Below are 17,401 nucleotides of genomic sequence, written 5' to 3' on the forward strand. Positions count from 1 at the left end.
CTTGGTTGGCAACAAGGTTAAGATCTCTTATGGGTAAAGCAACACACCTCTGCAGAGTGTAATGAACCGTGACCTGTCACTCCCTGTTCCGGGATATGGAACTGCGAACGCTACCGGAAAGGAGCTCCATGAAGTTCTAGTAAACCGGTGAAGGCCGACGGACATAGTTCTTCCGAATAAAAGCAACCTTTTGAAGAAATGGTTATGAAAACCTGCATTGGTATTAGACTTTCTAGTCTAATGCTGTAGCTAGTGCATTAAACACCTCTTTCCTATAATGAACTTGTTGAGTATGCTCGTACTCATCCCACTCTTAAATCCCCTGCTTAGATATGGAGGCATCGAAGGAGGATCTACAGTGCAACTCGAAGGTCGAGGAGTCAACGACTACTTCAAGGGACAGGAACCTGTCATAAGAGGCAGATACCACATCCAACAACGAGAAACCTAGATTAGCAATAGAAAGGAACTAGCTTCCTAAACTTAGCTCCTATTTAGCTAGAATCTATTCATAGCCTCTGTAGCTAGTTAAATACTCTACAAATAGAGTTCGTGATAAGACTAGTCTACGAGTCGTTCTTCTAGAGTTATTTGTAGTTTTACCTCATTGTAAAGTAGGAGGCTGTGATGATCTTATGTAACAGAGTCAATATTGTAATTCTATAGACATGCCTTGGACCCGCATATGTTTCTGTTGTACCACTTGAGCGATATAATACTAGTGGAACGGTGTTTCATTGGTGTTATATCAGACTTGCATACTACACCATGCAGTGGTATGCCGGGTCACCACACTAATAATCTTAAGTATGCTCATATTGATGATAAGAAAATATATCAAGTTATTATTAGTTCTAAGCTTTCAGATTTTGAGGAAGAAAGGTTATTGGAAATATTGAAGAAACACCGAGGAGCTATTGGCTACACTCTTGATGACTTGAAGGGGATTTCTCCCTCTATTTGCCAACATGCTATCAACATGGAAGATGATGCAAAGCCTGTTGTTGAACATCAACGTCGTCTAATTCCAAAGATGAAGGATATGGTAAGGAATGAGGTATTAAAACTTCTTGAAGCTGGTATTATATATCCTATTGCTGATAGTAGATGGGTTAGTCCTGTGCATTGTGTTCCCAAGAAAGGAGGAATAACTGTTGTGCCTAATGATAATGATGAGCTCATCCCTCAAAGAGTAGTTGTAGGGTATAGAATGTGCATTGATTATCGAAAAGTTAATAAGGTTACTAAGAAAGATCATTAGCCTTTACCTTTTATTGATCAAATGTTAGAAAGGTTGTCTAAAAATACTCATTTTTGCTTTCTTGATGGTTATTCTGGGTTCTCACAAATTGCTGTTAAAACTAAAGATCAAGAGAAAACCACTTTCACTTGTTCCTATGGAACTTATGCTTATAGACGTATGCCTTTTGGTTTATGTAATGCTCCTGCTACTTTTCAAAGATGCATGTCTGCTATTTTTCATGGCTTTTGTGAGAATATTGTAGAGGTATTCATGGATGATTTTTCTGTCTATGGGAATTCTTTTGATAATTGCTTGCGAAACCTTGATAAAGTTTTGCAGAGATGTGAAGAAACTAACCTTGTTCTTAATTGGGAGAAATGCCACTTTATGGTTGATGAAGGAATTGTATTGGGACATAAAATTTCCGAGAGGGGTATTGAAGTTGATAGAGCTAAAGTTGAAGCAATTGAGAAGATGCCCTATCCTAGGGATGTTAAAGGTATCCGTAGTGTTCTTGGTCATGCTGGGTTTTATAGGAGATTTATTAAAGATTTCTCCAAGATTTCAAAGCCTCTTACTAATCTTATTCAAAAAGATGTACCTTTTGTTTTTGATGATGATTGTAAGGAAGCTTTTGAAACTCTAAAGAAAGCCTTAACAACTGCTCCTGTAGTTGAACCTCCTGATTGGAATTTACCTTTTGAAATTATGTGTGATGCTAGTGATTTTTCTGTAGGCGCTGTTCTTGGACAGCGAGTAGATAAAAAATTGAATGTTATTCATTATGCTAGCAAAACTCTTAGCTGTAGTGTTTGCTTGTGGCAAGTTTAGATCCTATATTGTTGATTCAAAAGTTACAATCCATACTGATCATGCTGCAATTAGGTACCTTATGGAAAAGAAAGATGCTAAGCCAAGGCTTATTAGATGGGTGCTTCTTTTGCAAGAATTTGATTTACATATTATAGATAGGGAAGGTGCTGATAATCCTGTTGCTGATAACTTATCTAGATTGGAAAATATTGCTTATGATCCTGTTCCTGTTAATGATAGTTTTCCAAATGAACAATTGGCTGTAATAAAGATGAGCTCGCGAGATAGTCCTTGGTACGTTGATTATGCTAACTTTATTGTTTCCAAGTACTTGCCTCCAACCTTTTCAGCTCAGCAAAGGAGGAAATTCTTTTATGACTTGAGGCATTATTTTTGGGATGACCCACACTTATATAAAGAAGGAGTGGATGGTATTATGTGAAGATGTGTTCCCGAATATGAAAAACAGGAGATATTGAGTAAGTGTCATGGTAGTGCTTATGGAGGACATCACGCTGGAGATAGAACCGCGCAAAAAGTTCTACAATCAGGTTTCTATTGGCCAACTCTCTTCAAAGATGCAAGAAAGTTTATTTTATCTTGTGATGAATGTCAAAGGGTTAGTAATATCTCCAGACGCAATGAAATGCCTATGAATTATACTCTTGTTATTGAACCATTCGATTGTTGGGGATTTGACTTCATGGGTCCTTTCCCTTCTCCAGAAGGTAACACTCATATACTTGTTGCTGTTGATTATGTTACTAAATGGGTGGAATCCATACCCACAAAAAGTGTTGATGGTGAGACCTCTTTAAGAATGCTTCTAGATATTATTTTTCCTAGATTTGGAGTTCCTAGATATCTTATGACTGATGGAGGTTCTCATTTTATTCATGGTGGTTTTAGAAAAACTCTTGCTAAATATGGTACTAATCATAGGATTGCTTCCGCTTATCATCCTCAAACTAGTGGGCAAGTAGAATTATCAAATAGAGAGATTAAATCTATCTTGCAAAAGACTCGTTAATAAATCTAGAAAGAACTCGGGCTAGTAAATTGAAGGAAGCACTATGGGCTTATAGAACTGCTTATAAAAATCCCATGGGTATGTCACCTTATAAAATGGTTTATGGGAAAGCTTGTCATTTAACTTTAGAACTAGAGCACAAAGCTTATTGGGCTGTAAGAGAACTAAATAAAGATCCTAAACTTGCCGGTAAGAAGAGATTGCTACAATTGAGTTCTCTAGATGAATGGAGAAGTGAAGATTATGAAAATGCTAAACTCTTTAAAGAGAAAGTTAAGAAATGGAATGATAGAAGAATTATAAAAAGAGAATTTAATGTTGGAGATAAAGTCCTATTGTATCGGTCTCGTCTCAGATTTTTTGCAGGGAAATTACTCTCAAAATGGGAAGGACCATATTTCATTGTGGAGGTGTATCGTTCAGGGGCAATTAAAATTAGTTCTCTGCAAGGAGATGCCACACAAGTGGTGAATTGACAAAGAATCAAGCATTATATCTCTGGTGATTCTTATAATGAAGATGTTGATGTTATTCGAGTGGTAACTCCGGAAGCTTTCATCAAAGGCCAAATTGACAGCTCTGCAGAGTTCGACTTTGAATAGGTAACAGTATTGGTAATAAAAAGTCCGCGTTTAACTTTCCGAACAATGTTTTTGCTATTTTTGGAAAATATTAAAAATTACGAGATCGAAACGGAGTGGAGGAGGCGCACGAAGGCGTGACCCCATAGGCCGGCGCGGGCCCCAGCCTGGCCGCACCGCCCTATGAGGACGGCCCCTCGGAGTCCCCCTCCAACTCTTGTTCGACCTGGTACTTTCCTTCCGTCGTGAAAATTTCTGCTATATAATCCCCCAGACCCCTGGAGGTCCGTATATCGTTTTCTCGTCGCGTTTTGTTTCGAGCTGTTTTCTACCAGGATCTGTTTCTGATCTAGAAGCACCATGGTCTCCAACAACAAGGGCAAGGGGCTTTCGGAGGAAGATATACAAGATCCCGAGTGGAAATAGGTGGATGAGAGTGTCAAGGAAGAAGATGAAGAAGAAGTGGAGGAAAACTCGCGTGCATACCCGCGTGCTACCGTCGCAAGCATCGGGGTGGTGGAGAATCCTTTCAGTTCCAAGAAGAGCGCAGGAATTAACACCGGAGGAAAAGTTCCACGTCACTTCTTAGCTCCAAAGACATCTCCTCCAGGAACCTACAACCCCTTCCACAGTCTAATTCATAATAATCAAATTGAAAAGGTTCCCAAGGCAGTATTGCCTAGCAGTTGATATAGATCGTTCTAACACTGCAGGAAGGATGAAGCCTGAAGCTGAAGAGTGGGGAAACAACTCTAAGAGTTGGGACTCGACGTCGGACATACTTCTTAACCGCGTCGAGCACAATTCGGAGATGATCCGCAACCTCATGTACGAGATTGATGAGCTAAAGGAGCTTGTTAAGAAGCTTATCAAGAATTCATCGTCACCACCGCCGAAGGAGTAATTCATCATCGGTATTGGCACCCCCTTGGCTTGTTCCAAGCTTGGGGGGAGTGCCGCGGTATCACAACATCACTATCTTTTACCTTTTTACTATCAAGTAGTGTCATATCATGAGTAGGGAAGTTATCATATAAGACGTGTTGCAGTATGGAAGTATCTCTCTTTTAGTTGGTTATCTATGTATCCCTTGGTGTGAGTTATCGTTATGGAATATTAATGAGAAGTTTTATCATTTACATATTGCACATCTTATTTTAGTTTGCAATCTCTATTATATGATTGATCTTGTTGTTAGTATTGGTATCACTTTGGGAGCATTGAGTAAATCTATTTGGTTTTGGCAAACTTAACGTTGGTCAATAGCAACAACACTTTGAGTTTAAGTAGAAAAGAGGAAATACATGTAGATATGTTATTTCATTATCTTTCTTTCTTGTTAGCTCCTAGCTTAGTATTCTGAAGTTAAAATTGTTTGTGCTTACAAGGAAGATGCATGATTGTTTCTATCACATGTATATTTGGTTGTTTCCCTCAACTCTTATGCTTGCTAATCAACCTTGCTAGCCAAAGACCTGTACTGAGAGGGAATGCTTCTCGTGCATCCAAACCCTTAAACCAAACTTATGCCATCAGTGTCCACCATAACTACCTACTATGTGGTATTTCCCTGCCATTCCAAGTAAATACTTCATGTGCTACCTTTAAACAATTCAAAAGTTATCATTCCTTATTTGTGTCAATGTCTTATAGCTCATGAGGAAGTATGTGGTGTTTTATCTTTCAATATTGTTGGGCAACTTTCATTAATGGACTAGTGGCTTCATCCACTTATCCTATAATTTTGCAAAAAGAGCTGGCAACGGGGTTCCCAGCCCCAATTAATCAACTTTCATTAATAACTCTCTTCACATGTTTTGCCCTGATTCATCAGTAAGCAACTTAATTGTGAAATGTTGGAAGGCACCCGAGGATTCGGTTAGCCATGGCTTGAGAAAGCAAAGGTTGGGAGGAGTGTCATCCTTAAATAAACTAAAGTACATGTGTAAACAATAGAGAAGGGGGATGATCTACCTTGCTGGTAGAGATAACGTCCTTCATGGGAGCCACTCTTTGGAAGTCTGTTTGGCAAGGGGGTTAGAGTACCCACTACCATTCGTTGACAACAACAAACACCTCTCAAACTTTACTTTTATGCTCTCTATATGATTTCAAAACTTAAAAAGCTCTAGCACATGATTTAATCCTTGCTTCCCTCTGTGAAGGGCCTATCTTTTACTTTATGTTGAGTCAGTAAACCTATTTCCCTCTATCTTAAGCAAGCAATTGAGTTGTTGTGATCAAACCATTTATACTGTGATCTACTTAATCATGCCTTTTATTCTTCCTTGTTTAGTACAAGTTTTATCCGAATGAATATAGCTTTGAAGGTTATCAATGATTATGAGGAGATTATTATGATTGAGTATGCAAGTTTTGCTATAAGCTTTAATATAAGAGCGTTGCTCGATAATAAGTACAATATGTTAACTGTTCTTTGACCAAGAACGAAGTTTGCCATCACCAATTATGATTTCCTATGCACCTTTATTTGTGATTTCCTTCTACTTGTTTCAAGTTGAATTATATGAGGAGGTTGTGCACTAGAATGTTTTGTGTCAATCAGTATGATGCTTCTTGTCCGTATTTTATTTATCGACTCTTCACTCCATAAACATGTGGTCTTGTTTACTGAGTTTAGTTTCGCTTGGGGACAAGCGAAGTCTAAGCTTGGGGGAGTTGATACGTCCATTTTGCATCACTATTTTATATCATAATTTACTGTTATTCATTGATATATTTCATATTTAGAGATGATACTTATGTTATTTCACCTATTTTGCATGTTTCATGATTATTGGAGAATCACTCACCGGAGTCAGGATTCTGCTGGAAAAAGCGCCGTCAGAATGCAATATTTCTGAAGATCAACAATTTACAGAAATTACACCGAAGATCTTATTTTTCCAGAAGAATAAGCCAGCCAGAAGGAGGAGCCGAGGAGGGCCGCCATGGGCCTCCCCCATAGGGCGGCGCGGGCCCTGCCCTGGCCGCGCCGCCTGGTGGGGAGGGGGCCCTGATACGTCTCCGACGTATCGATAATTTCTTATGTTCCATGCCACATTATTGATGATATCTACATGTTATATGCATATTTTATGTCATATTTATGCATTTTCTGGAACTAACCTATTAACAAGATGCCGAAGTGCCAGCTCTCGTTTTCTCGCTGTTTTTGGTTTCGTAAATCCTAGTAACGAAATATTCTCGGAATTGGACGAAATCAACGCCCGTGTTCCTATTTTGCCGGAAGCATCCGTAACACCCGAGAGTCGCCGCAGGGGGCCACACAGGCCCCGGATGATAGGCCGGCGCGGCCCCGGCCCCGGCCGCGCCGCCTTATGGTGTCGTCGCCCCGTTTACCCTCCGACTCCGCCTCTTCGCCTATATAAAGGTCCCGCACCTAAAACCTCGAGACGGAAAACCACGGTACGAGAAACCTTCCGGAGCCGTCGCCATCGCGAAGCCAAGATCCGCGGGACAGAGTCTCCGTTCCGGCACGCCGCCGGGACGGGGAAGTGCCCCCGAAGGCTTCTACATCAACACCACCGCCATCTCCATCAACGCCGCTCGTCTCCCATGAGGAGGGAGTAGTTCTCCATCGAGGCTCGGGGCTGTACCGGTAGCTATGTGGTTAATCTCTCTCCTATGTACTTCAATATAATGATCTCATGAGCTGCTTTACATGATTGAGATTCATATGAGCTTTGTATCGCTACTAGTTGTGTGCTACTCATGTGATGTTATTAAAGTAGTCTATTCCTCCTGCATGGTGTAAAGGTGACTAGTGTGTGCACCGTGTGGTTCTTGTCGTAGGCTATGATCATGATCTCTTCTAGATTGTGGAGTTAATTATCATTATGATAGTATTGATGTGATCTATTCCTCCTTCATAGTGTAATGTGAACAGTGTGTGCACTATGTTACTTCTTGGTTTATTTTGCAATGATCTATTATGCTCTAAGGTTATTTAAATATGAACAATGAATTGTGGAGCTTGTTAACTCCGGCATTGAGGGTTCGTGTAATCCTACGCAATGTGTTCATCATCCAACAAAAGAGTGTATGTAGCACATATGAGAAAGAGTTATTTATTATGCGATCAATGTTGAGAGTGTCCACTAGTGAAAGTGTAATCCCTAGGCCTTGTTCCAAATATCGCTATCGCTGCTTGTTTACTCGTTTTATCGCGTTACTCACTGCTACGTTACTACCGCTCATATTCATTCATACCACTTGTATTTCACTATCTCTTCGCCGAACTAGTGCACCTATTAGGTGTGTTGGGGACACAAGAGACTTCTTGCTTTGTGGTTGCAGTGGTTGCATGAGAGGGATATCTTTGACCTCTTCCTCCCCGAGTTCGATAAACCTTGGGTGATCCACTTAAGGGAAACTTGCTCGCCGTTCTACAAACCTCTGCTCTTGGAGGCCCAACACCGTCTACAAGAATAGAAGCACCCGTAGACATCAAGCTATTTTCCGGCGCCGTTGCCGGGGAACGAAAAGCTTCTACACAGGATTTCCTCCTCGTCAACCACGCGCCGCTTGTGGACAGCAAGCTATTTTCCGGCGCCGTTGCCGGGGAGGAAAGGTAAAAGGTACTCACACTCCGGATCTCGACTACTAAGCTATTTTCGCCGTTGTAAGTACTCGAAGCTATTTCCTTTAGATCCTGCAATTGCATCTTTTTGTTTCTTGTTTACACTAGTTTGGCATAATGGACAACAATGAGCTTCTTAATCTATTTCCTGATTTAAGACATGGATGGTTTGATGCGAAAATTAAAAAACCTATGGAACATATTAGTATGAACGCTTTGAACACCATTGTTGCTAATGATATGGAAAATTCTAAGCTTGGGGAAGCTGGCTAAGCATTGAGGAGAAAATTTACTTTGATGATACTTTGCCTCCTATTTATGATGATTATAATGATATTGGTCTTTTAGTACCGCCTGTTATGGAGGATAAATTTGATTATGATTACAATATGCCTCCTATATTTGATGATGATAATAATAATGATAGCTACTTTGTTGAATTTGCTCCCACTACAACTAATAAAATTGATTATGCCTACGTGGAGAGTAATAATTTTATGCATGAGACTCATGATAAGAATGCTTAATGTGATATTTATATTGTTGAGTTTGCTCATGATGCTACTGAAAGTTATTATGAGAGAGGAAAATATGGTTGTAGAAATTTTCATGTTCCTAAAATGCCTCTCTATGTGCTGAAATTTTTGAAGTTACACTTGTTTTATCTTCCTATGCTTGTTACTTTGCTCTTCATGAACTTGTTTACTTACAAGATTCCTATGCATAGGAAGCATGTTAGACTTAAATGTGTTCTGAATTCGCCTCTTGATGCTCTCTTTTGCTTCAATTACTATTTCTTGCGAGTGCATCATTAAAACTGCTGAGCCCATCTTAATGGCTATAAAGAAAGAACTTCTTGGGAGATAACCCATGTGTTTATTTTGCTACAGTACTTTTATTTTTGTATTTGTGTCTTGGAAGTTGTTACTACTGTAGCAACCTCTCCTTATCTTAGTTTTATTGCATTGTTGTGCCAAGTAAAATCTTTGATAGAAAGGTTGATACTAGATTTGGATTACTGCGCAGAAACAGATTTCTTGCTGTCACGAATCTGGGCCTAATTATCTGTAGGTAACTCAAAAAATTATGCCAATTTACGTGAGTGATACTCATATATGTACGCAACTTTCATTCAATATGAGCATTTTCATCTGAGCAAGTCTGGTGCCATTTTAAAATTCGTCTTTACGGACTGTTCTGTTTTGACAGATTCTGTCTTTTATTTCGCATTGCTTCTTTCGCTGTGTTGGGTGGATTTCTTTGTTCCATTACCTTCCAGTAGCTTTGGAAAATGTCCAGAAGTGTTAAGAATGATTGTGTCACCTCTGAACATGTGAATTTTTGATTATGCACTAACACTCTAATGAGTTTGTTTCGAGTTTGGTGTGGAGGAAGTTTTCAAGGGTCAAGAGAGGAGGATGATATACTATGATCAAGGAGAGTGAAAGCTCTAAGCTTGGGGATGCCCCGTGGTTCATCCCTGCATATTTCAAGAAGACTCAAGCATCTAAGCTTTGGGATGCCCAAGGCATCCCCTTCTTCATCGACAAATTATCAGGTTCCTTCTCTTGAAACTATATTTTTATTCGGTCACATCTTATGTACTTTACTTGGAGCGTCTGTGTGCTTTTGTTTGTGTTTTTGTTTGAATAAAATATGATCCATCATGCTTGTGTGGGAGAGAGACACGCTCCGCTGTTTCGTATGAACACATGTGTTCTTAGCTTTTAATGTTCATGGCGAAGGTTGAAACTGCTTCGTTCATTGTTATATGGTTGGAAACGAAAAATGCTACATGTAGTAATTGGTAAAATGTCTTGAATAATTTGATACTTGGCAATTGTTGTGCTCATGTTTAAGCTCTTGCATCATATACTTTGCACCTATTAACGAAGAAATACATAGAGCTTGCTAAAATTTGGTTTGCATAATTGGTCTCTCTAAGGTCTAGATAATTTCTAGTATTGAGTTTGAACAACAAGGAAGACGATGTAGAGTCTTATAATGTTTACAATATGTCTTTTATGTGAGTTTTGTTGCACCGGTTCATCCTTGTGTTTGTTTCAAATAACCTTGCTAGCCTAAACCTTGTATCGAGAGGGAATACTTCTCATGCATCCAAAATCCTTGAGCCAACCACTATGCCATTTGTGTCCACCATACCTACCTACTACATGGTATTTCTCCGCCATTCCAAAGTAAATTGCTTGAGTGCTACCTTTAAATAATTCAAAATTTATCACCTCTTATTTGTGTCAATGTTTTATAGCTCATGAGGAAGTATGTGGTGTTTTATCTTTCGATCTTGTCATTTACTTTTGACAGACTTTCACAATGGACTAGTGGCACATCCGCTTATCCAATAATTTTGCAAAAAGAGCTGGCAATGGGGTTCCCGGCCCCAATTAATTAACTTTCATTAATAATTCTCTTCACATGTTTTGCTCTGATTCATCAGTAAGCAACTTAATTTTGCAAATAGACACTCCTTCATGGTATGTGATTGTTGGAAGGTACCCGAGGATTCGGTTAGCCATGGCTTGTGTAAGCAAAAGGTTGGGAGGAGTGTCATCCATAAATAATGAAACTAAAGTACATGTGTAAACAAAAGAGAAGAGGGATGATCTACCTTGCTGGTAGAGATAACGTCCTTCATGGGAGCCGCTCTTGAAAATCTGGTTGATGAGGTAGTTAGAGTGCCCACTACCATTCGTTGACAACAACAAACACCTCTCAAAATTTTACTTTTATGCTCTCTTTATGTTTTTCAAAACCAAAGCTCTAGCACAAATATAGCAATCGATGCTTTCCTCTTTGAAGGACCATTCTTTTACCTTTATGTTGAGTCAGTTCACCTATTTCTCTCCATCCCAAGAAGCAAACACTTGTGTGAACTGTGCATTGATTCTTACATACTTGCTTATTGCATTTGTTATATTACTCTATGTTGACAATTATCCATGAGATATACATGTTACAAGTTGAAAGCAACCGCTGAAACTTAATCTTCCATTGTGTTGCTTCAATGTCTTTACTTTAAATTATTGCTTTATGAGTTAACTCTTATGCAAGACTTATTGATGCCTCGTCTTGAAAGTGCTATTCATGAAAATTCATTGCTTTATGATTCAGCTTGTTTACTCATGTCATTACCATTGTTTTGATCGCTGCATTCATTACATATGTTTACAATATGATCAAGTTTATGATGGCATGTCACTCCGTAAATTATCTTTGTTATCGTTTACTCGCTCGGGACGAGCAGGAACTAAGCTTGGGGATGCTGATACGTCTCCGATGTATCGATAATTTCTTATGTTCCATGCCACATTATTGATGATATCTACATGTTATATGCATATTTTATGTCATATTTATGCATTTTCTGGAACTAACCTATTAACAAGATACCGAAGTGCCAGTTCCTGTTTTCTGCTGTTTTTGGTTTCAGAAATCCTAGTAACGAAATATTCTCGGAATTGGACGAAATCAACGCCCAGGTTCCTATTTTGCCCTGGAAGCATCCAGTAACACCCGAGAGTCGCCAGAGGGGGCCACACAGGCCCCAGATGATAGGCCGGCGCGGCCCTGGCCCTGGCCGCGCCGCCTTATGGTGTCGTCGCCCCGTTTACCCTCCGACTCCGCCTCTTCGCCTATATAAAGGTCCCAGACCTAAAACCTCGAGACGGAAAAACCACGGTACGAGAAACCTTCCAGAGCCGCCGCCATCGCGAAGCCAAGATCTGGGGGACAGGAGTCTCTGTTCCGGCACGCCGCCGAGACGGGGAAGTGCCCCGGAAGGCTTCTACATCAACACCACCGCCATCTCCATCAACGCCGCTCGTCTCCCATGAGAAGGGAGTAGTTCTCCATCGAGGCTCGGGGCTGTACCGGTAGCTATGTGGTTAATCTCTCTCCTATGTACTTCAATACAATGATCTCATGAGCTGCTTTACATGATTGAGATTCATATGAGCTTTGTATCGCTACTAGTTGTGCTACTCATGTGATGTTATTAAAGTAGTCTATTCCTCCTGCATGGTGTAAAGGTGACTAGTGTGTGCACCGTGTGGTTCTTGTCGTAGGCTATGATCATGATCTCTTGTAGATTGTGGAGTTAATTATCATTATGATAGTATTGATGTGATCTATTCCTCCTTCATAGTGTAATGTGGACAGTGTGTGCACTATGTTAGTTCTTGGTTTATTTTGCAATGATCTATTATGCTCTAAGGTTATTTAAATATGAACATTGAATTGTGGAGCTTGTTAACTCCGGCATTGAGGGTTCGTGTAATCCTACGCAATGTGTTCATCATCCAACAAAAGAGTGTATGTAGCACATATGAGAAAGAGTTATTTATTATGCGATCAATGTTGAGAGTGTTCACTAGTGAAAGTGTAATCCCTAGGCCTTGTTCCAAATACTGCTATCGCTGCTTGTTTACTGTTTTACTGTGTTACTACTGCTATGTTACTACTGCTCATATTCATTCATACCACTTGTGTTTCACTATCTCTTCGCCGAACTAGTGCACCTATTAGGTGTGTTGGGGACACAAGAGACTTCTTGCTTTGTGGTTGCAGGGTTGCATGAGAGGGATATCTTTGACCTCTTCCTCCCCGAGTTCGATAAACCTTGGGTGATCCACTTAAGGGAAACTTGATGCTGTTCTACAAACCTCTGCTCTTGGAGGCCCAACACTGTCTACAAGAATAGAAGCACCCGTAGACATCAAGCTATTTTCTGGCGCCGTGGCCGGGGAACGAAAAGCTTCTACACAGGGATTTCCTCCCTCGTCAACCACGCGCCAGTTGTGGACAGCAGGCCCACAGCCCCCTTCGGCCGCCTCTCTTTCGCGTACTTCTTCTCCCAGAAAACCTAAGCTCCAGAGAATAATCGCGAGGAGACACAGCCACCTATGCGGGGCGGAAAACACCAGAGAGAAAAGAGCTCTCCGGCAGGCTGAAATCCGCCGGGGAAATTCCCTCCCGGAGGGGGAAACCGACGGCATCATCACCGTCATCGAGCTGGACTTCATTGGGATCATCATCACCATCATCTCCACCACCGTCACCGTCATCTCCACCGCTGCACCTCATCACCGCTGTAACATCTAGGGTTGAATCTTGATTGTTTGGTAGGGGAACTCTCCCGTATTGATTACTCCTTGTTATTGATGCTATTGAGTGAAACCATTGAACCAAGGTTTATGTTCAGATTGTTATTCATCATCATATCACCTCTGATCATGTTCCATATGATGTCTTGTGAGTAGTTCGTTTAGTTCTTGAGGACATGGGTGAAGTCTAAATGTTAGTAGTGAACTATGTTGAGTAATATTCAATGGTTTGATAATTAAGTTGTGGTGTTATTCTTCTAGTGGTGTCATGTGAACGTCGACTACATGATACTTCACCTTTATGGGCCTAGGGGAATACATCTTATATTCGTTTGCTAATTGTGGGGTTGTCGGAGTGACAACAACCTCGAACCCCGTTGGTATATCGATGCGAGGAGGGATAGCAGGATCTCGTGGTTTAAGGCTGTGGTTAGATTTATCTTAATTACTTTCTTGTAGTTGCGGATGCTTGCAAGGGGTATAATCACAAGTATGTATTAGTCCTAGGAAGGGCGGTACATTAGCATAGGTTCACCCACACAATACTTATTAAAACAATGAAGATTAATCAACTATATGAAGCGAAAGCACTAGACTAAATTCCCGTGTGTCCTCCAGAACATTTGGTCATTATAAGTAAACAAACCGGCTTGTCCTTTGTGCTAAAAAGGATTGGGCCACTCGCTGAAATTATTACTCTCGCATTTTACTTACTTGTACTTTATTCATCTGCTATATTAAAACCCCATGAATACTTGTCTGTGAGCATTTATAGTGAATCTTTCATTGAAACTGCTTGTCAACATCTTCTGCTCCTCGTTGGGTTCGACACTCTTATTTTTCGAAAGTACTACGATACACCCCCTATACTTGTGGGTCATCAAGGGCCCAGACGTATTTCCGGTCACCGTGGACGCAAACGGTCGCTCAGTGTTCGTTTGCGTCGCCCTGTTGGAGATGTACTAAGGGCATGTACAATGGTAGAGAAGACTTCCCTTACCCCGCCACATCAGTTAGATAAGACATTAGATATAAGTCATACAATGCATTATTATTACAACCTTACCTAGTAATTAATATTAATAATTAAATTTTGGTAGTAAAAAAAAATTTGCTAAGAGATACAATGGAGAAAATAGTCTTACTATTTTTTAAGAGATGATCCCTTGGGAAAAGATAACATTATCTCTCTTCATTTTCTCTCCTCCAACTAAGCAAAAATCTGATGTGGCATCTCTAAGGGAAAGCTGACATCACCCCATCCTAAGGTTAAGACCCACTAGCAAAATTTCAACCGTAAATTCTAATTTTTTTGTAAAATATGTTTTTGTGAAAAGGCACAAAAAACAGCGACTTGCTGTAAGGGTTGAGGTAAAAACTGATTTATTGGTGCTCTCGTAAAATTAGAAACTTTCTTATAACATGATGTTAGCTCTTCCCCCTCTTGGATCGAAGTGTCTGGTACGTACTTCATTTCTCAAAATCTGAAACTCTTTTGAGGAAAGTTAAAATCTGAAACTCTTTTGAGCACTCCTCACCTTTGGATGGTTACTTAACCGAAAAACACCAGACGTGCGCCCCTAAAAACTACAGCTAGGACACATCCAGTAGATGGATCAGCGACCCGGCTGATCTGCCCCAATCCTAGTGTAGTGTTTTGAGAGGCTACCAAACTTCCAGAATGGATAATATCCATATCCGAAAAGGCCAAGCCCTGGCCACGAGGGGTGAGGAGCGCGGGTGTGTCGTCCTTCTGCTTCCCCCTGATCACCGCGCGTGAGTTCTGAAGCATGGGTTGCGCTTGACCTGCGCAGCAGGTGCTGTTCACCTTCACCCCTCTGCAAGACCACTGATATCTGAGGTGGTATGGCCATGGCCACCACCTCCTCGCGGCTCACCACCACCTTCTCCTCCACGCCATGCTCGCCCACTACCATGGCGGGGCTTCCGCGGCAGCGAAAGCATGGCTCGCGGTACCCTCGCATTCAGGCCATCGACCTCGACCAGAACACGGTGCGCCAAAATGCCACCTCAATTAGTTCTCCGGATGTTTTGACTTCACACTCGAGAAGTTTTAACTCGCGTTTTCTTCGTGGCTTCAGATTGTGGCTATTGCTGTCGGCGTCGTCAGCGTCGGCGCCGGGATAGGTATCCCGATTTTCTACGAGAATCAAATCGACAATTCTGTAAGTGCTTTGTTATTATTACTCAATCCAGTATGTAGCGGCTCGTTTCGCGTGAACAGGCAGTCGTTGAAAAATTAGTTTCTCCTAGTTTGTTGAACTGAGGTTTCTTTTTTTGGGGAAAAAAATGGCTGAAGTAAAGCTAGGATTAGCATTTTAGGAACGGGCTGAGGAGCCAAGCTGAATTGATTTTGCCCTTGCTATTTGCTCCAAATGATTTTGGTTTCCCCAAATGCAGGCTAAGAGGGACAACAAGCAGCCGTGCTTCCCCTGCAGCGGCACTGGCGCGCGTACGTGATCATGCCCTTTGATTGATGAGTTTCCTGCGTTTATTCAAATTTACTTTTATAAACCTTTTGCTATGTACATGCTTGAACAGAATGTAATGTTGGTCACAATGTGCATGGCACGTATACTGCTATCTGAATGTACCAATGTAGCCATATAAAATAGGATGAACTGTTGGAGTTTTTTATTCAAGACGCAACAGCCAGTTTGTTTAGATAGCATTTTGTAAGATTCTACTTTCCTTGGAGGTGACATGGGTAATATTTGCATTTTGTAAGATTCTACTTTCCTTGGAGGTGACTTGGGTAATATTTCCTGTCCATGACTCATCCATGAAAGCCAAGTGTATTGCCTCCCAACGTTCTTTGGAAAATCGACGAGTTCTTTAAATACGTTCTGATCTCCTCATTGATTTTCCAGAGGTATGCAGGTTTTGCACCGGAGCGGGCACTGTCACTGTGGTAATTGGCAGTGGTGAGTCTGAAGTGTCAAAGTGTGTAAACTGCGATGGCATTGGCTCTTTGACATGCACCACATGCCAAGGTAGTGGCATTCAACCACGCTATCTTGATCGCAGGTAATGGGTTGCTCTCCAAAAATCTGTGGAATAACCATGCTCTCAACAAATTCTGAATTTATGATGATTGCTGTTGAGTTCCTAAAACAAAATCAAGGTTAACTTATCATAATTAGTTGAAGCAATCATCCATAGGGTCTTTGCTGTAGAGATGACAAAGTTGCTTAACCGCGACTGGCCCAAAGTGTGTTCATAGGAATCGGCCATAGTGTCATGTGATGACCTTGCATATGCTTCTGAAGTTCTCATTAAGAGCAGATTTATCGAATATGTTTGTTTGTGCAGTAAAAAGGAATATTTTTTTTCTAATAGCGCACTATTTGGCTAGGTGGTTCCAAAAAATGAATTTAATTTTTTTATAATAAGGAAATAAATGGATGTAGCTTGAACAAGAGACATGTCTGATGGTTTTGATATTTGGTTTGTTAACCAGGGAGTTCAAGGACGATGATGATTGATGTATTTGTCTTTACTGGCTAACGACAATATGGTAAGGAATCTGATCCAAGGATGATACTACATACTCGGTGGAGATGTATCCGTCTGGACTGATCTGATCGTTTTGTGTTTTATTGTTTATTCGGTAAATATGTAAGGATGCAAGCACATGTACACTTTCGACTTCTGAAAACCATTGTCACTCTTTGGACATAGAGGAACGTTTTGTCAAACATATTTCAATTTATGTCATATATCGTGTTCTTTCGAGTTCAGAAGTTACCAGTTCACTCTCGGCTGTGTTGGTCATTACATTGTGGAATGGTGCTGCTCTGATCATTGGCAATGATTATTCCGCTGATCTTTGTATTATCCAACCATCTGCTGTACTTGCAGGTTTAAAGGTTCTAAGGAACCATTTCAAAAAAAAAAGGTTCTAAGGAACCATATCCACTAGTGGACCTTGTATTCTTCATTGGAAGGTTGTACACTGTGTCTGCGTTTTACAAGCTTTTCATTGTT

The 17,401-nt window shown here is 40.7% G+C and overlaps 1 protein-coding gene across 1 annotated transcript; it reads left to right on the plus strand.

The window, feature by feature from the left end:
* Nucleotides 1-15,138: 15,138 nt before the first annotated feature.
* Nucleotides 15,139-17,131, plus strand: LOC124701957 (protein SPA, chloroplastic-like). Its single transcript, XM_047234060.1, has 5 exons — nucleotides 15,139-15,406; nucleotides 15,496-15,579; nucleotides 15,815-15,866; nucleotides 16,285-16,441; nucleotides 16,875-17,131. The coding sequence occupies exons 1-5, from the start codon at nucleotides 15,260-15,262 to the stop codon at nucleotides 16,897-16,899; spliced, it is 465 nt and encodes a 154-aa protein (XP_047090016.1). The 5' UTR covers nucleotides 15,139-15,259; the 3' UTR covers nucleotides 16,900-17,131.
* Nucleotides 17,132-17,401: the final 270 nt, after the last annotated feature.

Source organism: Lolium rigidum, chromosome 3 (assembly GCF_022539505.1).
Source record: "Lolium rigidum isolate FL_2022 chromosome 3, APGP_CSIRO_Lrig_0.1, whole genome shotgun sequence".
Taxonomy (NCBI): Eukaryota; Viridiplantae; Streptophyta; class Magnoliopsida; order Poales; family Poaceae; genus Lolium; species Lolium rigidum.